This window comes from Gossypium hirsutum, chromosome D06 (assembly GCF_007990345.1).
Source record: "Gossypium hirsutum isolate 1008001.06 chromosome D06, Gossypium_hirsutum_v2.1, whole genome shotgun sequence".
In the NCBI taxonomy this organism is placed as follows: Eukaryota; Viridiplantae; Streptophyta; class Magnoliopsida; order Malvales; family Malvaceae; genus Gossypium; species Gossypium hirsutum.
This window is the reverse complement of record NC_053442.1, coordinates 37,113,157-37,138,123: the sequence shown is the minus strand read 5'-3', so window position 1 is coordinate 37,138,123 and position 24,967 is coordinate 37,113,157. Positions and strand designations below refer to the sequence as shown.

Here is a 24,967-nt window from a genome sequence, read left to right as displayed (position 1 = left end):
AATTAGGATTTAACAATGTAGAAATTTACCTCATTATTTAAGTTGTTTCGCTTTACTGCTATGACAAAAGCATCTTTAGAGGAAAACTCATTCTCTGCTTCTAAATCACCAACATCCAATGAAGAAATTCCATGACCTAGTGATACGGGGTTGCGCGCGGACCAAGATCGAGTTGCCAAGTCACGGGAAACTCCTACGAAAACCCTAAACAATTAGATCTGAAACGAAACAGAAAATTAAAAGATTAGATTTTTGAATTTTCAGATCTGAAATAAAATCCCCAAATCAGCAAAGAATCAAATTGAGAATAGAAATAAGTGTTAGGGTTCTTGAAACCCTCAAGGAGATTGTGATTCTGCCCAATTGAACACCAAGATAGTTTCCCCCAAATTTCGACAATCTAATTTCACCCAAAAAGAGTATGGAAAAACCCTAGAAATTGGGGATTTTTGGGCTGATTCCTTAAGATAGAAAAAGGCTGAAAACACAATAAGAACAGAAAATAGATTAGATAATGATTCAGCACAAGTAGAAATAAAGAAAGAATTGACAGTAAGAAATTAAAAGATAAGTCCTAAGAAGCCTTGAAATCTCGAAAGATCTCACAACTCCCTTCAAACGGCTCTAATCTCCCCTCCAAAGAATATCAATGGCAAGAAGAAGGTTGAAGATGGCTCCCACAATCAAAAAGATTGTTAAAACAACTTCTAAAGAAAACTCAAGAGAAAATCCTTGAAGAACTCAAAGAGAATTTTCACTCAAATCAAATCTGAAATTTTCAATGTAATTGTAATGATAAGTAGGGTGGCTGGCCAAGCCATATAAATAGGCCTTTCAAATGTTTTCCTAATTTAATTAGAACACTAAAACTAAAACTAAAAAAAACTCCTAATTATTTTAATATGGAAATTCGGCCAAGGGTCTTTTATTTGGGACTCTTGGACTGAATATAAAAATTTAAACTAAATAAAATAAATAAATAAATAAATAAATAAAAATAAAACTTTACAACTTGGGCCACTTTGACAATTTGGCCTGATTTTCAACTAAGTATGGGTGGATTTCTTGATTGGGCTTGGAATCTTCTTATTGGGCCTCGCCTTCAAGAATTTGGGCTTTTGTGACTCGTATCACCTAGTCTCTGTGTAGGAGTTCTGAAAACTCCAGCACACCTTCGGCATCTTCGTTCGAACCTTCACCATCTGAACCTCTATTTTTTGGTTCAGTTTGGAATGGGCTCTGGTTCAAAACATAATGCAATTTCTGAACCATTCGACTTGGACGCCTGGATTGGATTGTCATCGAATTCAGTGCCCTCTTCAATCTTAACCCCCTAGCATGTCCAAGGTTGGATGTCCCCTCGTAGGTGGAGGTTGTAGAGAGTATATCGTCCCTTCTTGTATAATTGTCGATACAACCAAAACATCAATGGAAATCTGAACCCTGTAAGTGTTCCCAATGTAAAACATTAGCCTCCCAATGTTGAAATCAAAACAACTAAGTATCGTGTTGAGGTGTCGAATTCTCGATTACCGCCAATCCTCAACCGTTGGACATTCTGCCTGTTGTAGTTGAAATCTAGGCCTGAAACCGATGAGTGTCTCTTATTGATGATTCCCACATATCATAATGGGAATGGGAATTTTCTAACAAAGTCATTAATCTACTGCACAACCGTGTCGTTGGACTCTCAACTTCCTCTTCCGTTCCAACCTCTTAAACTGGAAAAGATGTCGACCTCCGACCACCTTCATTTGTGTTTGAAACTCTGCATATAACTCGAGTATTGGTGATCTAGTAACAATATGCATCTGAACCATTGCCTCCATCCCCCTTGCGCCTCTGAGATCGAAAGCCTCATATTTGATGGGGTCGACTGAAACTAAAAATCGATATTTCAATGATGATACTCTTATCTAGGTGGATCCAATGATTTTCCGCCTAATTCTTGTACGGAGCCCTGACAATTGTATATTTGGGTTGAAAGTTGACCGCACAGTGTTCTCCAATGAAAAAACGACCCTAATATCGATGTCACGAATTTCATCGTCGTAATAAACAACATTAACTCATCCACTCATTTCAACAAAATAACCTGTTTCACATGTTGAAAACAAAAACATTTTATAGAAAAATAAAGTTATATTTATATATGAACAACAAAAATCAAACCTTACTTGATGTAATTATATGTTTGCTCGAAATTATGCCTTACAAAAAATTTCTAAAAAACCTTGAAGAGTGAAAACACATACAGTTGGACGGGCTTTGCTGACTTAGCAAGAAAACACATCCAACTGGAATTGTTTTCTTTCCAAATCCGCTGAAAATGCGTTTCCCTTCTCTCTCTACAATCAGCCTAATCCAACAAATTTAAAAAAACCGACCTAATTTGATACTTTTTGTAAAAGATAGACATTTTTGAGTAATTCACCCCATATATGGTTGCTCCTTTCATCTTTTAAATAAAATACAAAACCCTAGATGCTTTAAATCATGTAGGATTCCTTCATATCACTCTGCAAAATACTAGCTAACAAATTTTTTTATTATCGGGCCATGATCTTGTGATGAATTCAGCTTTCTAAGAATTGCACTCCCTTTTCAAACTCAAACATCACTATTCACAGGTTACAATCTGTAATCACAAATATAACGATAATCCTGTAATTATCGCTTTAGTTTGAATGACAAAGTGACATCTTACTTAATTGCAATTTTTTACGTCCATTAGATATGTGAAAATATACGGTGGAAATAATGCCCGTACAAAATCTGGGATCATGATGGTAGGTCTATGGGGTTGTGGGCTTCAATATCAACATGCCGGATGCCGGGAACAAGTTCTTGGATCTCCTTTTCGAGTCTATCAACTTCACTTCCTAAAGCTGTGACCACTTCCTCACCTGCAAAAGGAACTCTTTTGTCATACACATAACAACTCAATGTATTACAGTTATTAGTTCATCTACTTGCATACCATAATTGGACATAATCTTTAGCAATGCGGAATCATCTTTCTCCTTCGCAGATTCTCGAAACTGTGTACAACCAAAATCCGGTTAGTCAACATGGGCATAAAGCATAAGAAAATACCAGGACAAGAAATTCACCAGAGTAGATAATTTAAAGGCTTCAGGCGTCCTAGTTTAGTGCACTTCCCTGACACTACCATTGTTTTTAAAACAAGACCGAAGATCGACAAAGTAGGATGCTGGTTCTTAATAACAAATAATGCATGCACAAGCCAAAAGTGGAGTGGTGTTGATAAGACATTAAAACTTCAAAGCATTGAACAAAATAGTTATTAGCATATTGACTAAAACGATAATTATGAAAATTATGTTATTATTTAAGTCAGATATCTTCACAAGGAATACTCAATTTCTCGAGTATATCTAACTGCTTATATCAAGGAAAATGTTCATGTAGAGGACAAAAAGGCCAAATCAGTTTATTGAGCTATAATTAGCTACACATAGATAAAAGCAAAAAGCATTGAACAAGAAAATGTCTTGAAGACCAAAAAAAGAAAGACTGAAATATTAACCTGTCTCGCCCACTCCTCACGTCCCGTTCTGTTGAGATAATTTTGCACGACCACCACTCCATTGAAATCTGTAGCATACATTGCCACAAGAATACAAATAAATGCCAAAAGGTTTCAACTAGAGAAACGCCAATGATATATTTTAGTAGACCAGATCTAGCATAGACTCTGCTAGTAACCTATCTAACTGATATATTAAATGATTAGAAACCCAAAAATATGGACATCAGTACGAATTTCTAGATAATTCCAGCAAGAAAAACATCACATCAAAGTTCATAACACATTAGCATTATTAATGCGATACTGACAAGACAGCTAGTAAAATGCATCTCTTGCTTTCCAGTTAAAATACTAGTATTGCAAAAACTATTTGGAATTGAAATTAATATTAATATCAAGAAAGCTAATCGTAAAATATAATCATCAAAAAGTATAAGGCAGTGTGAGACAATCACCAATCTCTGCCTTGAATCGGAAGAACCCAGGTCCAATCACCTCACTCTTGCAATCATATAAAGCATCTACAACCTGCAGAAATTTCATGCCCCTCAAACTTTTCAAGAATGATATAAATGAAATGGATGTCAAGTCAAATAATTCTAGTAGAGATATACCGGATCATTTTTCAAGAAATGGAGAACCTTCTGCATATCATGTTCATCAATTGCTCTCCCTATCAAGGCATGCCGGTTGCGCTGGATGAGAAATATTGCGACCTGCATAGCTTAATATGCTTCAATAAGTTATACCACAAACCAAAAGATGCTAGAAACTATAACCTTACAATAACGCAGCCTTAAGACTTAATTCTAACTACATAATTTATCTTCCCTCCCTCTTTCTCCCACTCTTTATTTCACACTCACACAATGCCTTCTCTTGAAGAGAATCTGAACTAGCAACTCCTGAAATCATCTCCAAAGTATTGACTAGAAGTCATGGCAGCAAATACCACTCAGTTTTTCCACCATTCTAATGCCAAATTCCATTCATCCCCCAAACTATCATAAGCCATAATGGAACTCTCCGCGCCGGGGGGGGGGGTGAGTTTTGAAAAAAGGAAACAAGGCAGTAGCATTCTAATTTTCAAACTTGCAACAAAACCATATGTGAAAACAATATTGAGAACCTACAAGCCCAAAGCAAGGCAAAACAAACCCATACATATTAATCACCCATGAATCTTGTTTCAGCAACCTAAATTAAAACCAGGGTACTCAATAAGTCACACTTTCTCAACTTCATTTCATTATGTAAGAATTTACATAAGCAACCTAAATCATCAGAGTTGCTAAATTCATCAAAGCACACAAAAACAATATACAATGGAACAACTTTTGCAAATATTTTAACTGATTATCCATTTCATAGAGGACTTCCCAGTCAAAGTTAACATGCTAATATGGCCATGCATTTTAGTCCATAGTACTAAATATGTCATTAATCACAAATCACATCCTGCATGTCACCTTGCCAGAAAAGCTTTAGTAACTTGCCTAAGGTATTGGTCTTATACTCCCTTTCATACTTCATAGCACAATGTTCAGGCACACCCTAGTTCTCCACCAATCAATTCCTAAAGACAACATAGTATGTTTTCAGTAACCCATAAAAACACACAAATGCCTAATGTCTAACTGGAAACATATCACCTTAAAATTGGTTAAAACGGCCAACAGAGCTGTGACTGTGTTCTTAATTCAAGAAATGCCAAGCTTCTGGTAGAGACAAAACCTACTTATTGACTAAGGAAAACTAACAAATACCATCCAGCTTGTTCAAAGAGTTTCCTTGCATAATATCAAGCAGTATTTACTGGTATTCAGTTAAAGATGTAAAAAATTCAGTCGTTAAAAAGTACAACAGACCATTCCAAGAAGGTTGCCAACTATAATGGAACCTATGGGATCATACATGGCATTCCCAGTTGTCTTCACTGCAACCAGTGATGCTGCAGCTATAGCCAGGCCAGTTACTGCAGCGCCATCCTGCAAATGTGGACATAATATACTGTGAAGCAACTAGAGAAACAATCTGTGGTAGCTAGGAAAAATCGCAACTATGATCATGATTCTTACAATTATTTATTTTAGAAAAAATTGAACCAAGGACAAACTGTGCATAATGGTACATTCACACACTTGATAGGTGCAGAAGTCAAAAGAAGGGAATTGAGAGAAAACACAACATAGAGGTAATGCAGTCAAGACTAAACATCATCCTTAAGGTGTGCACAAAAAGAGAAGGGAGAAGAAGCCAGGAGGCACAAGAAAAGCTTGTCAACAATTTAAGAAACAGATTTTCAATTTAGACATCCAGTTCAAGTATTACTTACAGAAAAAAAATATCTAAAGCAAGCTTATTAAATATTTAGAGGAAGGAACAACAATTCCTCAATCACTATGACAGGAGCTAATCAATTAAACTAAGAAACCCTTAAATCTGCTTCATGCATGAAAAATTCTACCAAATGAGGGGCAATAATGAAGAGCATATGGAGATACAGATATAGATCAAGATATCTGCAACTATGAAATTCTTCCTATGAAAATGCAATTTAATTAGTCTTTTATGTAATTTTCATTCTTCTACAGTCAACTAGTTTAGCCATCTGCTACAAAATATGAACCAAGAGGAAAAGGAAATTACAAAAAGTGCTTCTCATTTAAGACTGATTGGTAACTCAACTGTCATGACACCTACACCTAAGACTGGTAAATTCTTTCAAGTTGCTTTACTGAAGAAGCCCAGTTGTAAAGATTCTGCAGATTGTATCATATGACTACTGAAATATTTCTTCTTCCAAAAAGGGAACACAAACTGTAAAATCAACAATAACAACAGGGAAAACTCCAATAAATTATTCAATCAACTCACCTGCACACAGAATATCAAAATTCTCCACAAATCCCACAAATACTGCAGTATTTCTCAACAGTGCAAAATATGGCTGCACCAGGGAGTGTTTAACCTTGGTATGCAGATGTGCAACATAACTGAAGATTAGTACTAATGCTTCCTTTCTCTTCATTTTTATTTTTACCTTTGCAAAGGCTGAAGGGGCAGGCATGTTAAATTGAACACTTAAATTAGCTAATGGTACATTGATCAAACTCAGGCTCTTCTCTTCACTAAATTAATAGATCTATCCATAGCTTTAACAGTTTCAAGCATAAGTACTCTACACGGCAAATAAACTAATCTAAAATATAATATCATCTCCCATCTTACTGTTATAGCAACTGAATATTTCATCCTAACTCTTTAATACGGATCCGAATTTCTCAAATCCCAACATCACATTTAACAAGTTCAGTTCTTTAATAACCAAAAGTGTAAATAGGTACACAGAGAATTACCTCTGTCATGACTGCAACAGATGTAGGATCATGGCCACGCCAGACATAGTCCTTCACTTTCATCCCCTCTGTTGCTGCACCTTTCTTGACAGCTTGTATGGCAACAACAAGAGAAGCACCTAAACAGAAGGTATGATAGTTTAAAGGGGGAAATCTAAGGAGGAATGGATTAAGCTGATGCACTTTCGCTATCCTACAATCATGATGCTCCAATTATACCTTCAATTATAAATGAGCCGCCTATCACCAAAGCTGCATACTCAATATTATCTGGGGGCTAAAGAAGACAGCAAGCAAAATAAGATGCCATTTGTCAAAAGCTTAAGAAAAAATAATGAGGAAAAGCTAAAGGAGCATAGAGTATATAATATATAAAATATATGGGAAAATCAAAGTCAAGTACATGTGCTATCCATAGGTTTTGAACTCCATGAACAATTGTAGCACCAGAACCAAGACAAAATATGCCAACAGCAGATATCAAGGACCAAACAAATCTTTCCTTGGAATACCCATACCTGAGAGAAAAAAGCAGAGGTATCAGCCTATCGTTAAACATATGAACTTGTATATAGTGTTTACAAAAAATTCCCAGGTGTAGCATGTATGTATCAAATTAAAACATAGGACTTAGTTGATAAAGAAGTCACCTATCTTAGTAGAAAGAAAATACGTGGTATTAAAAATTATAAATTTCTTGACTTTCAACTCTTGCTCAGAACAGCAACCAGTTAACTTTAATTACTAGAATTCTTGAAAAACAAGTGATGATAATATTAAGGCGGAAGGGAAAAAAGAAAAAATTATACAAGGCTCTATTTGGTTTCAGAAAACAGAGGTTTTTTCATTTTAGTTTTCTTGGAAAATGGAAAACAGTAAAAAAAATTGGTTGACAATTTTAAAAACATTTTTTAGAAAATGAAAATATGTGAAAACTAGAAAACAGAAAAAGAGTTATTTTCAATGTTTTAACGAAAAATGTTTAGCAAAATTGGAGAAGTCAAAAACAAAGGTTTTAAACTTCAATGAATTGGCACTGGTTCAACTCCATACAAAGACAAAGATACTCTTTTATAACAATTTTTTAATATCAAATCTCTGACATTAGTTCAAATCCATATAAGTAAATTATTTTTAAAAAAAAATTATTTATCATTATTCTATCATGAGAAAAAGTTACCAATCAACATTCATTGAAAACATATTTTTATTTTTATGTATTCTTTAATTTTTTTTAAAAAATAGAAATTGAAAATAGAATATAGAAATAGAAATAGAAAACATTCTAAGAAACCAAACAGAGACTGAATTTATTTATTTACTAGAAAATTTTAAGAACAAGATGACTAACCCATGCAAAGGCACATCATCCATGAACATTAAGATCGATAACAGGAAAATCATAACTGGAGACATGGTTACTATGATTAGCAATGGCTGTTTTAACTATGGAAAGGACTTACGGATGCAAAGCATCTGGTGCACGCTTTGAACTACTCAAACCATAAGCAAGCAGCGCCTGCAATGCAACATGTATTAGTTTCTGTGCATTTCATAATCAATAAATTTAGTTACAAAGCAACAAACTAGTATCGAGGGAGTAAGGGAAAACAAAAGGGAGAGGTTTAACTACCTGATTAGCAAAATCAGCAAGTGAATGAACCATTTCAGCTAACATAACATGGCTAGAGGTTGCTAACCAGACCCCAAACTTGAGAGAAAAGACAAGGAAGTTGCACCATAAAGCAGTTGTAACAGCACGTTGACTAGAGGGTCAAAGATTTAAGGCAAACAACAAGATATCAAGGCAAAAGGATATGAATAAACTGACATATAGTCTAAGCATTCACCACAGAATGAGATTAAAATGAGAAGAGCTCACTCCACTTATAACGAAACATAGTAAGTAGCCAACACACTCTTAGTTTTAATCACCAGGAATCAATCAAAGGCAACCTAAACTATCCAAGATAATGAAAATATAGAAGTAATTTGACTTTTTTTTCCCAATTATAAGTATACAGCAAAATTGAATCGATTGCAACTATATTCTTCATTATTTTTCAGAAAAGCAATTCTGGCTTTCACTACTGAAATACTCCTGTAGCCTACCCCCATCTAGTTATTTGTTTTTGCTAGAATTTAAAAAGTGAATTTCTATGCAAAACAAATTCTAAAAAGAAAACAGACTAAACATTAAATTGCAATTCAATTAGAGGGAAAAGACCAACTACAAAAAAAGAAAAAGGAAGTACCTGTGCTGATCATTGATTTCAATCTTCTTTATTTGTTTAGCCCTCGTGAAAAAGTCTGCAGAACATATCGATATTCATTTGTAAACAATTTACAAAGGGGGCAAAACCCCATTTTTTTACAGATTAAGAGATGGTACTACTAACTTCGACGGGAAGAGTAAAAATGTGTATGATGCTGATAATAGATGGGATCATCAGCGGTCAATACAAAACCCAGCAAAACGCAACGTTTCAAACCTCTGACTTGCCCAGAATTTGTTCTTTGGGAACTAAATTGGAAAAAGCTCTGATTTCGGGGGTCTAAAAAATCAAAATGGGAGAGATTGTTAAACCATGAGTTAACAATGATAGGGGAAGAAGTGTGCTTGGAGGAGCGAAGGAAGCGAGAAATGAAACGACACGACGTTTGCATTTACTTGAATTGCAAATTTCCAAACAATACTTTACTGGTTTTTCGTTTCCGGAGAAATTGAAGCTGAAGATAGAAATTTCGATTTTTTTCTCTTTTTACGTTAAAGATATATATGAATCCATTTTTCGGACTAGGGTTTAAAATGGGGAAAATACCGAAATAAAAATGAAAAGGGTTTTAGGTTGAAGGCGAAACAAGATTATGGCGAAGCATCAGAATTAGAAATAAATATGAAGGGAAGGGAAGATTATATATTTCGCCCCCCAACTTTTATCACTTTTATCTAGTTAATACTCAAATATTTTTCGGTAAATTACACGCATAGTCACTTCATTTATGAGTGTCTTTTTATTTTGATTAGTTAACTGAAAAAATTTCAATTTAATCATTAAAGATTTTGAAATTTGTTTGTTGATATTTTGCCTTTAAAAGTCTCACTTTTAATGTTTATATAACTCCGTTTCTTTCATTGAAAATATTGAAAATGGTTTTCGGAAAATAATTTTTAGAAAATAGTTTATTTTTTAGAAAAGCTAATATTTTCTAATGTTTGGATGAATCATTGTAAAAATATTTTTGTTATTTGGTAGATTTCTTGAAATTATTTCATAAAAATTATTTTCTATAAAACAAACATACATTTAAGATTTTCTTAATTTTTTATTGTTTAATTAATTGAGTTTATTTTATATCTATAAATTTATATTTTATATTGTTCTTTGTAGAACTATATAAATATATTTTTTATAAAATATTATAGTGCAATTTCCTTTTAAGAATCAAAATTTAATTTATAATAAGAAAATATTTTATAATAATCAATGTGATATATAAACTTAATAATAAATAATGCTTAATTAAAACTTAATTTAGATTACATATATTACATATATGACACATTAGAGTTGTAAGTGATAAATGAAGCTAAGCATTATTTAAATAAATACTAATATTTATATAATTAAAATATTCATTTTTTATACTTGGCTAAAATATGTCATAAGTCCTTATACTCTTCATAAATTTAAAATTTAGTCCATATACTTTTTGAGGTTAGTCCTACTTTTTAGATATCAAAATTTAGGTTCAACTATTAGCATTATTAAAAATGTTTTGTTAAATCCATATTCATTATAATGTCATTTTTTCATTACATGAATACTGAGTATTTTTATCTAAAAATGCGGCATCAACAAAATTGACTAAAAGATTTAACAATGTTACTAATTGGACTTGATTTTCAAATCTGAAAAGTAAAGGGACGAAATTCTTAAAAATAAAAATATAGGGACTAAATAATGAATTTGTGAAGAGTACATAAACTTATGGTATATTTTAACCTTTATACTACAAACATTTGTTATTTATATATTTATAATTGTAATAAATATTTATTATTAAAATATTAATATTGAATATTTTTCAATAATATATGAAGAACATTATTTAAAATTATTATTTTTAAATTTTATTAGTAAAGTAAAATTTAAATATTAAATAATTTATTAAAATAATAAATTATATTAATAATTTATCATATGATTAGGTATAGATAATTAAATAAGTATGTTTAATAATATTAAAAATTATAATATTTTATATTTTATATTATTTTTAAATATTTTTAAAAATAAAAAATATTAATAATATAATAATATTAAGTTTGACTTAAATTAATTTTTATATAAAAATAAAATTGCCCATAAAAGAATTCTTTTTTGGAAAATGACTTACGCCTTTCAAGAGGGTAAGTCATTTTATAAGAAAATGACTTATTTTCCGTTGACTTGTAAGTTATTTTCTGTTGACCAAGCTATTTTCTATGAAACAAACACAAGAAAATGTAGAAAATATTTTTCAGAAGTTATTTTCTGTAAAATAAACAAAACCTTAGTTCTTGTACTTTAAAAGTTAAAATTCATTTTTCTACTTTATTTTAATTTAAAATTTCTAATTCAGTCATTATCGTCATTAATAGTTTGCGCCAAAATTTGTTAACTTAACATTTTTTGTCAACCATATGTCACGTCATAGAAGGTGTAACACTACTCACCTCTTCTGGTGTATAGTATGAATGAGAGATGTTATCAGAGCAAAAATGGAACAAAAATCTTAGAATTCTTTTTGCATTGCATCATGTTCACGACATACTCAAATGTTATTAATTTATGATACGTATTGTATTGTGTTGTATTGAATGGTATAGAAGTTAATGATTGTTACTCGAATGAATGATGGCCCATGCTCATACACTATTTGACATCGATTTGATAAAGACTATGTAATGATATGAAATTTCTATGATGGTTCAGTGTTCTTCTGTTAATGATACGAGGTTGCGCGCGGACCAAGATCGAGTTGCCAAGTCACGAGAAACTCCTACGAAAACCCTAAACAATTAGATCTGAAACGAAACAGAAAATTAAAAGATTAGATTTTTGAATTTTCAGATCTGAAATAAAATCCCCAAATCAGCAAAGAATCAAATTGAGAATAGAAATAAGTGTTAGGGTTCTTGAAACCCTCAAGGAGATTGTGATTCTGCCCAATTGAACACCAAGATAGTTTTCCCCAAATTTTGACAATCTAATTTCACCCAAAAAGAGTATGGAAAAACCCTAGAAATTGGGGATTTTTGGGCTGATTCCTTAAGATAGAAAAAGGCTGAAAACACAATAAGAACAGAAAATAGATTAGATAATGATCCAGCACAAGTAGAAATAAAGAAAGAATTGACAGTAAGAAATTAAAAGATAAGTCCTAAGAAGCCTTGAAATCCCGAAAGATCTCACAACTCCCTTCAAACGGCTCTAATCTCCCCTCCAAAGAATATCAATGGCAAGAAGAAGGTTGAAGATGGCTCCCACAATCAAAAAGATTGTTAAAACAACTTCTAAAGAAAACTCAAGAGAAAATCCTTGAAGAACTCAAAGAGAATTTTCACTCAAATCAAATCTGAAATTTTCAATGTAATTGTAATGTAATGTAGGGTGGCTGGCCAAGCCATATAAATAGGCCTTTCAAATGTTTTCCTAATTTAATTAGAACACTAAAACTACAACTAAAAAAAACTCCTAATTATTTTAATATGGAAATTCGGCCAAGGGTCTTTTATTTGGGACTCTTGGATAAACATTTAAACTAAGTAAAATAAATAAATAAATAAATAAAAATAAAACTTTACAACTTGGGCCACTTTGACAATTTGGCCTGATTTTCAACTAAGTATGGGTGGATTTTTTGATTGGGCTTGGAATCTTTTTATTGGGCCTTGCCCTCAAGAATTTGGACTTGTGATCCATCTCCTACCGAAATTGAATCGTTGATGCTCGTAATGGAGATCCAATGCGCTTTGGCTGCAAGATTTGGTGTCTTGGACCAAGATTCCCAATATTTGAAATCTTGATTTTCCCTTTCTTTTGTGTACGCATCTAAGGCCTTACTAACAAACTCCTGGATGGTCCCATTTAGTTTGGAACGCATTTGTCGGGCCTTTGATCTCGTATCATTCCCCCCTTCCTCAAAAAGATTCGACCTCGAATCTGAAAAATCAAATGGGGACAAGTCAGCCACATTAAAAGTAGAACTTACATTGTACTCACCAGGTAGATCAATTTTATAGGCATTATCGTTGATCCTCTCGAGTACTTGGAAAGGCCCATCGCCCCTTGGGTCCAACTTGGTCTTTCTTCTTGCAGGAAATCGTTCTTTCCTCATATGGACCCAAACCCAATCTCCGGGTTCTAGGACAACCCGTTTGCGCCCCTTGTTTGCTTTGTTGGTGTTGGCATCATATGTTTTGGCTATTCGTTGCCTAGCCTGCTCATGTAAGGATTTCACCAACTCAGCTTTCTGTTCACCATCTAAATTAACAATGTGTTCAAGTGGTAATGGCGCAAGATCAAGTACTGTTAGTGGGTTAAAACCATAAACAAGTTCAAATGGAGAATAACCAGTTGTAGAATGAATAGATCTATTATATGCAAATTCAACAAACGGTAGGCATTCTTCCCAATTTCTAATGTTCTTTCCCACAACAGATTGTAATAAAGTCCCTAAGATCCGATTAACTACTTCGGTTTGGCCATCAGTTTGGGGGTGACATGTAGTGGAATAAAGTAATTTAGTACCAAGCTTACCCCACAATACTTTCCAAAAGTGGCTAAGAAATTTGACATCTCTGTCAGAAACAATTGTTTTAGGGATGCCATGAAGTCTTACCACCTCTTTAAAGAATAAGTCTGCTATATGTGTAGCATCATCTGTTTTGTGACAAGAAATAAAATGTGCCATCTTTGAGAACCTGTCAACAACAACAAATATACTATCTCTTCCTTTCTTATTTCGAGGCAAACCTAGAATAAAGTCCATGGATAAATCTACCCAAGGTGAAGTAGGAATCGGTAAAGGAGTGTAAAGGCCATGAGGCATTACCTTAGATTTTGCTTGTTTGCATGTAATGCACTTGGAACATACCTTTTCCACATCCTTCTTCATATGTGGCCAATGGAAGTGTTCTTGCAATATGTCTAGTGTTTTGGCCACTCCAAAATGTCCCATTAATCCCCCACTATGGGCTTCATGAATCAACAATTCTCTCATGGAACACTTTGGTATGCATAACCTGTTTAAACGAAAAAGAAAGTCATCTACAAGATAAAATTTTTCAAAAGCAGTATGTCCACAATTCTTATAGATATGGCTGAAATTAGTATCATCATCATATAACTCTTTAATATGTTCAAACCCTAAGACTTTAGCATTCAATGTAGTTATTAAAGTATATCGTCTAGACAAAGCATCTGCGACTACATTATCTTTACCTGTTTTATATTGAATCACATAAGGGAATGTTTCAATGAATTCTACCCATCGGGCATGTCTTTTACTCAACTTACCTTGTCCCTTTAACCATTTAAGAGACTCATGATCTGTATGTATGACAAACTCATTAGGCAGCAAATAATGTTGCCATACTTGAAGTGCACGAACTAATGCCAATAGTTCTTTGTCATAAGTCGAGTAATTTAACTGTGCACCGTTCAATTTCTCACTAAAATAAGCAATAGGTTGCTTATCTTGCATTAAAACGGCGCCGATTCCAATTCCTGAAGCATCACACTCAAGTTCAAAAGTTTTAGCAAAATCAGGTAATTTAAGCAAAGGAGCAGAACATAACTTAGCTTTTAGAGTTTGAAAAGCTTTTTCTTGGGTTTCACCCCATTTGAAACCCACTGATTTCTTTATAACTTCAGTCAATGGGGTAGCAATAGTAGAGAAATCTTTCACAAATCGTCTATAAAAACTGGCTAAACCATGGAAAGATCTCACCTCAGTTACCGATTTAGGAGTCGGCCACTCCTTAATTGCCTTAACTTTGTCCTCGTCGACATGAATACCTTGAGCACTAACTATGAAACCTAAGAATATTAGTTTATCACAACAGAATGTGCATTTATCAAGGTTGGCAAATAATCTTTCAGTTCGTAGAATATCCAAAACGGTTCGAACATGGAAAACATGATCATCTAATGACTTTGAGTAAATTAAAATATCATCAAAGTAAACTACTACAAATTTACCCAAATGTAGCCTCAAAACATGATTCATTAATCTCATAAATGTACTAGGTGCATTAGTAAGGCCGAAAGGCATAACTAACCATTCATACAATCCAAATTTTGTTTTAAAGGCTGTTTTCCATTCATCCCCTTCCCTCATTCGAATTTGATGATAACCACTTTTTAAATCAATTTTTGTAAATATTATTGAACCATGTAATTCATCAAGCATATCATCAAGTCTAGGAATTGGGTGTCGATACTTTACCGTTATCTTGTTGATTGGGCGACAATCAACACACATACGAAACGTACCATCTTTCTTTGGCACCAATAAGACAGGAACAGCACAAGGACTTAGGCTCTCACGAATGTACCCTTTGTCTAGTAATTCCTCCACTTGCCTTTGCAATTCCTTTGTCTCCTCGGGATTGCATCTATAGGCTGGTCGATTTGGGATTGAAGCTCCGGGTACTAAGTCAATTTGATGTTCTATCCCTCGTAAAGGTGGTAAACCTTTAGGGGCCTCACTAAAAACATCCTCATAATCCTGCAAAAGAGATTGAAACACACTAGGCAAATTTTCGTTAATGTTAGATAAAGATAAATAATTTTGCCTAAACCTCACAAGGATACAAGGCTGTTTATTAAGTAGGGCTCTCTTCACATCTTTTTTTGTTGCCAAAAGATTTTTTCCGCTCATTTTACCACTAGAGGATTCACTCACCTTTGGGCTTTTTAAATTTTGACTTTTTCCACTACTATTAGCCTCTTTTCTCTCTGTCTTTTGTACTTGCTCTTTCTCCCTTACCCCCTCACAAAATTTTATCATCCTCAATTGATCTTTATATACATCAGTAGGATTTAAAGGAGCAAAAGTGAATTTCTTGCCTTTAAATACAAGGGAGTATCGATTAAGTTTACCTTGGTGTGTAACATCGTGATCAAATTGCCAAGGTCGTCCAAGGAGCAAGTGTGCCGCATGCATGGGGACTACATCACACCATATGTCATCCTCATAATTGCCGAGTTTAAAAGTGACCAAGGACTGTTTCGTAACTTTAACTTCGGAACATTCATTAAGCCACTGAAGGTGATATGGCTTAGGGTGTTTGGTACAAGGCAACTTTAAAGAATCCACCAAATAACTACTCACTACATTCGAGCAACTACCACTATCAATAATGAGTGAACATAAGTTACCTTTAATAAAACACCGAGAATGGAAAATATTGGCCATTTGGCTATCATCATCTTTCATCTGAATGTTAAGGGTTCGACGAACTACAAGGCATTGAAAATTAGCAAAGTCCCCTTCCTTTGGTGGTTCGACCAACTCGTCGCCATTAACACTGTCATCCACAAGGTCTGGCATATCTGGATCTGTATTATCAGAGTCGGAAGTGTACTCACCGTTATCTTTTAGAAGAAGTAATCTCGTGTTAGGGCATTCTCTACTATATTGACCACGCCCTTTGCACTTAAAGCATTCAATCTCACGAGTCCTCTTCGCACTCGAATCACCTAAATTGGGTTGCTTAGAAGGTGTTTGCGTTTTAGCAGGAGCCTCTTTTTTCCAATCTGATTGTTTACTTCCATTACTCAAAGAAGACTTGTTAGTAACAAAAGGTGGTTTTGAACTCTTAAAATCAGAATTGGAATTGTTACCTCGATAATATTGTGAAGTAGAGAAGGACCCAAACCTTTGTTCCTTTAATTGTTGCTCGATCTCAATGGCTTTGTGAACTGCTTCTTCCAAATCAATGTAAGTTTGTAGCCTCAATGTATTAGCTATCGGCCTGTTCAAACCATCAATGAATCGAACCATAGTTGTTTCTTCATCTTCCTCCACATTAGCTCTCTGAATGAGCATCTCCATCTCTTTAAAATATTCATCCACCGTCCTACTACCTTGGATAAGTCTTCTCAACTTTGTTTTAATTTCTCTATAGTAGTGAGGTGGAATAAACCTTTTACGCATAATCTGTTTCAACTCATCCCATGTCGAAATCTCACCTTCATAATTCCGATGGCGGTTTACCCCAAGTTGAGTCCACCAACTTAATGCATAATCAGAAAATTCCAATGTTGCTAATGCTACCTTTTCATCATCCGGACATTTATAATACCGAAACATGAGTTCAATCTTAGATTCCCATTCACAATAAGCGTCAGGATCATTCTTACCACGAAATTGGGGAATTGTGAATTTCGGTTTTGCCAAAGAAGGTTGTCCACGATCATGAGAATCGTCATCCATTCTAGGGACACGTCGAGGGCCGCGCCTATGGGGCTGGTTATTCCTATCTTCCCTGATTGGATCTTGATATTGAAGTTCTTGATTCATTCGTACCTCATTCAAAGTAGTATTCAATGCTTGAAGGGTAGCATTTATTTGTGTGATTGCAACAGTGTGTCCTTCTAACTGTTGTTGGACTTCCATAAGTGTATCATTATTATCACCTTTAGACATCTTCAAAACCTGTAAAAAATAAACACTCAACACTCAAAAATAAAAGTTAGCAAACCTCACCATTAATCACTCAAAAAGAAAATTCAAATTCTCAATGAGGTCGAATTCAATCTTGTGAGTTCTTTATCAGAGTTTATATCAACCAATTAGAGAGTGTGAACCAAACTACCAAAGAATCCTAATTTGCACTAGGATGCCAAAAACTGACGAGACACCAATTGATTCGTGTTGCACCGAGGAAGAAGTTGTGCACACGTTTAAATCCTACTAACACAAGAAACAAGAAGGTGTTAGATAACGTAAAGGAAGAATAAAGGTAAACAAATGAAACCTACAGCTAAGAATCAATAAAAATTGCTGAAAACAGAAAACCCGAAAAACTGCGGAGTAACTTGACAACTTCGTTCGAGGTGTTCCCGATCTCCAAAAATCAAGAAATTAAATCTGGAGTGTCCTTATATATTGAATTTTTGATCTGGAAATTTTGGGCACCAAATTCAACCCGCTGAATCTTTTTTTAAATTTTTATTGAATTTCGTCTTTTTTGATTTTTTTGACTTTTTTGACTGATTTTTTTGCGGGAATAATTTTTTTATATTCAATCACAGTGCCAAAAACATGTATGTAAAATTTCAGATCAATCGGACAACGTTTACCCACTCAAATGATTTTTTTTGAACAATTTTTCTAGGTAAAACTGCTGTTTATGCTTTAAAAAAAATAGAGATCAGTTTAGAAATCAACCAAGAACACCCAAAACGCCCAAAATCTGATACCAAATGATACGAGGTTGCGCGCGGACCAAGATCGAGTTGCCAAGTCACGAGAAACTCCTACGAAAACCCTAAACAATTAGATCTGAAACGAAACAGAAAATTAAAAGATTAGATTTTTGAATTTTCAGATCTGAAATAAAATCCCCAAATCAGCAAAGAATCAAATTGAGAATAGAAATAAGTGTTAGGGTTCTTGAAACCCTCAAGGAGATTGTGATTCTGCCCAATTGAACACCAAGATAGTTTTCCCCAAATTTTGACAATCTAATTTCACCCAAAAAGAGTATGGAAAAACCCTAGAAATTGGGGATTTTTGGGCTGATTCCTTAAGATAGAAAAAGGCTGAAAACACAATAAGAACAGAAAATAGATTAGATAATGATCCAGCACAAGTAGAAATAAAGAAAGAATTGACAGTAAGAAATTAAAAGATAAGTCCTAAGAAGCCTTGAAATCCCGAAAGATCTCACAACTCCCTTCAAACGGCTCTAATCTCCCCTCCAAAGAATATCAATGGCAAGAAGAAGGTTGAAGATGGCTCCCACAATCAAAAAGATTGTTAAAACAACTTCTAAAGAAAACTCAAGAGAAAATCCTTGAAGAACTCAAAGAGAATTTTCACTCAAATCAAATCTGAAATTTTCAATGTAATTGTAATGTAATGTAGGGTGGCTGGCCAAGCCATATAAATAGGCCTTTCAAATGTTTTCCTAATTTAATTAGAACACTAAAACTACAACTAAAAAAACTCCTAATTATTTTAATATGGAAATTCGGCCAAGGGTCTTTTATTTGGGACTCTTGGATAAACATTTAAACTAAGTAAAATAAATAAATAAATAAATAAAAATAAAACTTTACAACTTGGGCCACTTTGACAATTTGGCCTGATTTTCAACTAAGTATGGGTGGATTTTTTGATTGGGCTTGGAATCTTTTTATTGGGCCTTGCCCTCAAGAATTTGGACTTGTGATCCATCTCCTACCGAAATTGAATCGTTGATGCTCGTAATGGAGATCCAATGCGCTTTGGCTGCAAGATTTGGTGTCTTGGACCAAGATTCCCAATATTTGAAATCTTGATTTTCCCTTTCTTTTGTGTACGCATCTAAGGCCTTACTAACAAACTCCTGGATGGTCCCATTTAGTTTGGAACGCATTTGTCGGGCCTTTGATCTCGTATCAGTTAATCTTATTATGATTCATTGTATTTGATATTTATGTCCGTTTAAATAACTGTTCGACTCATACTAAGCTTTCATAAGTCCACCCATAGTGTTTAACTTTTCAGGTAAACCTCAAAACTAGGATCGGACCCAACATTCGGAGTATCACCTTAGATCTCAGACTATTTTTAATAAGTAGTATTAAGTCTCTAATAGTTTTGGTTTTGGTTTGTAATTTTTAATTATTTCTGGTTTGTGGCGTGGTAACTTTTCATTTGGGGATTTTTGCATTCATGAATTACTCAAGCATAATAACCGAAAAATGCATGATATCTGACTTAAATAAAAATTGACATTGTTACTTAATTTCCTCTGAATTGCAAAGAAACCATTTTTTGAAAAATAAACCAATAAGGCAACTAGATTTCCAAAATGACATTAATAATGATTTTTCCACTACATTAGGTTACATTTATTCAATAATAAAATGAATATTAAGAATAAATGAATTTGTTTTTACTAACTCAAAAGTACAACTACGATTTTTCTCTAAAATGAGTTTATTTAAGGTCTTCAAAAGTAATGTAAGTTAGCTTAGCCATTTCAATGGCTAATGTAGCCTTCTCAATCTGGCCATAACATATAGGTCGAGTTTGGGAGGTTACATTTATTTAAAAACATTTTAATTTGTTATATCAAAACATATTATCAAATAGAGCTAGGTATAACAAACTCCCTATACATCTACCTAGTATTAGAGCATTTTGCTCACTATCTCAGTTCTTCCGAAACAACTGAGCCAGGTATTGGTATTGCGACCTCTGGAATAAAACATCAAATTTAAAAACACTCTAAAACATCCACAAGCACTACCGAAACATATCAACAAGTTTCAATTAATTATAAAACAAATCCTAAACCCATTTAGGCTCAATATACAAGTCATAAACACAACCAAATTAAATAGCGAAATAAAGAAACATTCAAAAGAAAGAATAATTTGAAATTGCAAATTAATTACCAATAGAAAATTCCACCTAAGTCTTTATGTACATCCCAAGTCTAGAATGGTACGATGTTCCTAAGCCAAAATCACGACTTCTTAACAAAATCAAAACCTACGTGTTTAAACAACTAACGCATGAGTTCGATGAGTTTAATAAGTACCTAAGAATAAATCTACTTATCTTATTTTGATATTAATGTTTAGCCATTTAGTAAGGATATCTAAAGTTCATTTAGGCCACAATTTAGCCTTCTTAGCGCATTCATTTCTTATATCGAATTATGAGGGCTCAACTTACACTTTATTGATTCATTAGGCTTGCACGTTTCAAAATTCAAAATGTATGACTCTTAATGAATATTTAATCAAACATATGACCCTTTTTTTAATAGAGTTCACTTAACTTAGTCTCGCATATTTCATTTCTCTTATAGTCAATAGTCAATTGTTTTATTTAAAAGCTACACATCACACATAAATTCTACTTATGGTCTTTCTGTTCCATACACATATAGCCAACCACAATATCTCACTCGCATACAAAATTAGAAGTTTAAATCTCAAATTTTTATTTTAAGGTCTATATACTTATGAGTTGGTCCATATTTTTTACTTTATTGATGTTCAAATAATCATTTAGCTTAATCATTTTACACATACATCTATTTATGCCACAAAGGTTAGAACATGATAAACATATTTCTTTATTAGTATACTCTTTGATTCAATTAATTTTTAACTTATTTAGTTCATAGCTTTTAGTAAACTCTAGCAAAATGTGGCTCAGATACACAAGACCCATTCAGACATAATCAGAGAGCACATAAATGTTAGAAAAATTTTGGTTAAAAAATGGTTTTCTTTGTAACACCCCATACCCAACCTGATCGCCGAATCTAGATTACAGGGTGATACACTCTAGATTTGAAATTAACTAACCAATTGTTAATCACTTAATACAAGTATTTTTAAAACACAGTTATCTAATTGAACTTATTTCAAGTAAGTAACTTTAATTTGAGATACAAAATATTTTACAAGGTAGCTTTAACAGGTTGAATATTTGCTTAGTTTTGAAAATAATATTCTGATCACAACTAATTACAAAATTTGATTGTGATCCTGAAGCTCTGCCTCTAGGATGCGCTACTGTATGCAAATTACTATAAGAAGCAAATCTGCCTGAGCATGATAATTCTGGCCTGGTCCCTCATCGATCTCTCAAATTTCCCTTATTACATGTAATACATAATAACACATATGTAAGTTCTAATGAACTTAGTAAGTTTTCGTACCTTATCAACACAACACTAGCACGCTTGTATTTTATGGCTCAAAATTCATGTTCGACTTGTTTGTATTAGGACGATTCGCCAATCTCATTGGAGTAGTATTTATATCACACAAACTGGCTCACTTGTACTTGGTACATTAACCTCAATAACGCCATCGCTTATTTACTTGTGTATCTTGGAGAAGAATTCATCTTACTCGACTGCATTTGATCTACTACTGACGACTTGAATACAGAAGATTTTATATTCGGCTGTACCAATTTTGGGTTAATCCCCACCTAGATGACTTTCTAGGGTCATCAAGCCTAGGGTTTAAGTTCTTTCTTTCTCGAACAACTAATCCATTAAGAAAACCCTACACAATAATCAGTTAATTATTCCTCCACTCGTTAATCCCCCATCAGAGGATTAGTTCCTCATGGATCTCAAAAACACGAGAAACTTGATGTAAAAGAAGAACATTAATAATAAATCAAGAGGCGAATGTTTAAAAGAATCCTGAATTGTATTTAATTGATGCACGAAATCCACAAAAAGTTGATCAAGTTCCACAAATCAGATCTCCCAAAAAATGCAAAATTGAAAATAACCTAAAGCCTAAGAAGAAGGAAAAACTAAAAACTAAAATTACAAAGAAAATTATAAGGTAAGAAAAGCTATCCATAACAAGTGTTTAATGAGCCTATTTATAGATTTAGGGTTGCCGTCATCCTCAACCCTAGGTCAACTGAAGCTCTCGTATTAAACTTTTGATTGTGTACCAAAACACCCCTGGCTCGCAAGTATTTCTTGTACAAGACAAATGTCGCGACACCCTAATGCCTGTGTCGCAACATTGAAGGCAATATGCTCATACTTAGTGTAGCTTCAGGGGTATGTCGTGACATCCATTGGTTGTGTCATGACACTAAAGACAATATTGGAATTCTTACTTTCTGCTCCCTATGTTGTGACATCAAACTCCCTGTGTTGCAACACAATGACCAGTATTTAGTTGGTATGCCCTCTAATGGTCTTTGCACACTCACAAAGCTTCTCAAATGCAAAAACTAGTTTAATCCGCTGTACCAAATTACGATAGATCAGGGATGTATAAGATCTATTTATGGGACGATTGAGAGCCCCTCGGGGGACGTATGAGAGCCCTTTGTGGGATGAATGGAAGTCTATGACCATGCCATTATTGCATATGTAGGAAGTCTGAAAGGACTATCTATTGTGGAAGTCCACAAGGACTATCTATTGTGAAAGTCCGCAAAGACTACCTATTGAGGAAATTCTATCGAGACGATCTAAGTAGGGAAGTCAGCCAGGACTATCATATGCGAGAGGATCACTAGTAATATTTGGCCAATATTATTCCACAGCACACCCATTGGTATGAGTCCGGCAACCCTTAAAACCTGACCTAGACGTTATGACCAAATCTTGAAGATAAAATTGGCCATGTTAATGGCGCAGAAAACCATTTAACTATTTTCTCTCAATAATTGTCTTTAATTTTAAAATGTCATCTTGATTTTCTTTAAAAGAGGCCATATATTATCTATAATTTTCCTTTTGAAAGAGTTCATTGAAATCGTCTATCTTTTAGAAAAATTCAAGTATTGGTATTTTTCAGAACATGTAGTTTTTCAGTAAAAACATCGCAGCAGAAAATTTATTCATTTAAAAACTTGTTAGTAATTTTGAAAATGTAGATATAATATAACTTGTAAAACATCATTTTGGCGAGCAAGTAGTGTTGAGTTCTGAAAACAGAGTATCGAGTTGGATTAACCTTATTGTGAAAAATTAATCATTTAATTATTATTTGATAAAAACCTCTTAAGTACTAATTTAAAAATATATGTCATGCAAAACCATGAAAAACCACAATAAACCCTAAGTCCAAAAGAAGGTACAAATCTAAAACCAAAGTCCAAAGAAATTAAATACATCCTAAAATAATGAAAACCAAAAATATAGTTTTCTAAAAAATGACCGAAAGTACCTCCGTAGTCGAGCCCATCCTATCCTCGATTATTTTATGAAAAATCAGAATTTAAAGGGGTGAGCTTAAAAAGCCCAATGTGGATTACAAATAATAAACAATAGAATTTAACACATAACAACAATAGTTTAAACAAATCATAAACATACTAAATATTTAGTCACAGAATTACAATTATCAAAATGTGTGGTGACGATGTCAATGCAACACTTTTTCAAAAATCAATGCAGAGTTTTACAAAACTGATCCTACCCATCTCTTTCACACACCATAATGAGTTCCTCAGAACTCCTCCATCCAATAACACACCAAAATTGTGGTCAAGCCACTAGATAGTGGAGTCGAGCTGCCATAAACAAAATATTGTGGTCTAGCCACAAGATAATGCAGATGCACTGCTAGATATAGAATATTGTGGACAAGCCACTAGATAGTGCAGAATTACAGCTAGATACTTCCTCTGTACTCATTTTTCCCAACCCCATGCACGTGATATGGCATACAGAACAAATTTTACAGTAGGCATGCTGTACATGCGAACCAAAATTAGAAATAATGGCATGCTCAACATGCAAGTCAAAATCAGATTAATAGCATGCTTCACATGCGAATCAAAATATCAGAGTATCAACATGTTTAACATGTAAATCAGAACATTAATAAATCCATATCACATTTATTATATATATAGATTCAAATCGCCATATATCACATATCATGATATTAGAAATCGCGTATTATCATATGTAACATATCAACAACACAAATTTGAAGTTTTGGAAACACTTACTTGGAATCCTCTTTTATCGGGTTTCATCAGTCCTTATGTATACTTAACGTATTCGCCCAATATCGCAATTCAGAAACTTATTTAAACATCAATTAAATATTTCTGAAATATAAGCATTTTATATTGATTATTTATAATATCATTTATTTAAATGAAATAGCCCCCCACACCATGTAAATTTGATCATAAAGATCCCGATTCCAACTTCAAATGGGAGAGTTCGATTCTTGAGTTTGCAATCGTTCATCTAATCGTACTCTTCTACAAATGGGGGTACAAATCTGGAACTATGGATAGCATTATTAACGGAGGAAAAAAGTCTCAATAA

The 24,967-nt window shown here is 33.6% G+C and overlaps 1 protein-coding gene across 1 annotated transcript; it reads right to left on the bottom strand.

The window, feature by feature from the left end:
* Window positions 1-2,527: 2,527 nt before the first annotated feature.
* On the bottom strand, window positions 2,528-9,843 carry LOC107901985 (metal tolerance protein C4). The gene is made up of 13 exons (XM_016828182.2): window positions 9,312-9,843; window positions 9,168-9,222; window positions 8,546-8,678; window positions 8,376-8,431; window positions 7,316-7,430; window positions 7,132-7,189; window positions 6,913-7,031; window positions 5,422-5,541; window positions 4,168-4,269; window positions 4,009-4,081; window positions 3,551-3,618; window positions 2,981-3,041; window positions 2,528-2,906 (listed from the first exon to the last, which is right to left on the bottom strand). Exons 1-13 carry the CDS (start codon window positions 9,577-9,579, stop codon window positions 2,782-2,784), a joined length of 1,353 nt encoding a protein of 450 aa, XP_016683671.2. The 5' UTR covers window positions 9,580-9,843; the 3' UTR covers window positions 2,528-2,781.
* Window positions 9,844-24,967: the final 15,124 nt, after the last annotated feature.

Coding starts and splice junctions, on each gene's coding strand:
- LOC107901985 (XM_016828182.2), bottom strand. CDS start 9,579: ATGCAAACGTCGTGTCGTTTCATTTCTCGCTTCCTTCGCTCCTCCAAG. Junction 9,223..9,311: donor TTTTTACTCTTCCCGTCGAA/GTTAGTAGTACC, acceptor TATGTTCTGCAG/ACTTTTTCACGAGGGCTAAA. Junction 7,190..7,315: donor AAAACCTATGGATAGCACAT/GTACTTGACTTT, acceptor TGTCTTCTTTAG/CCCCCAGATAATATTGAGTA.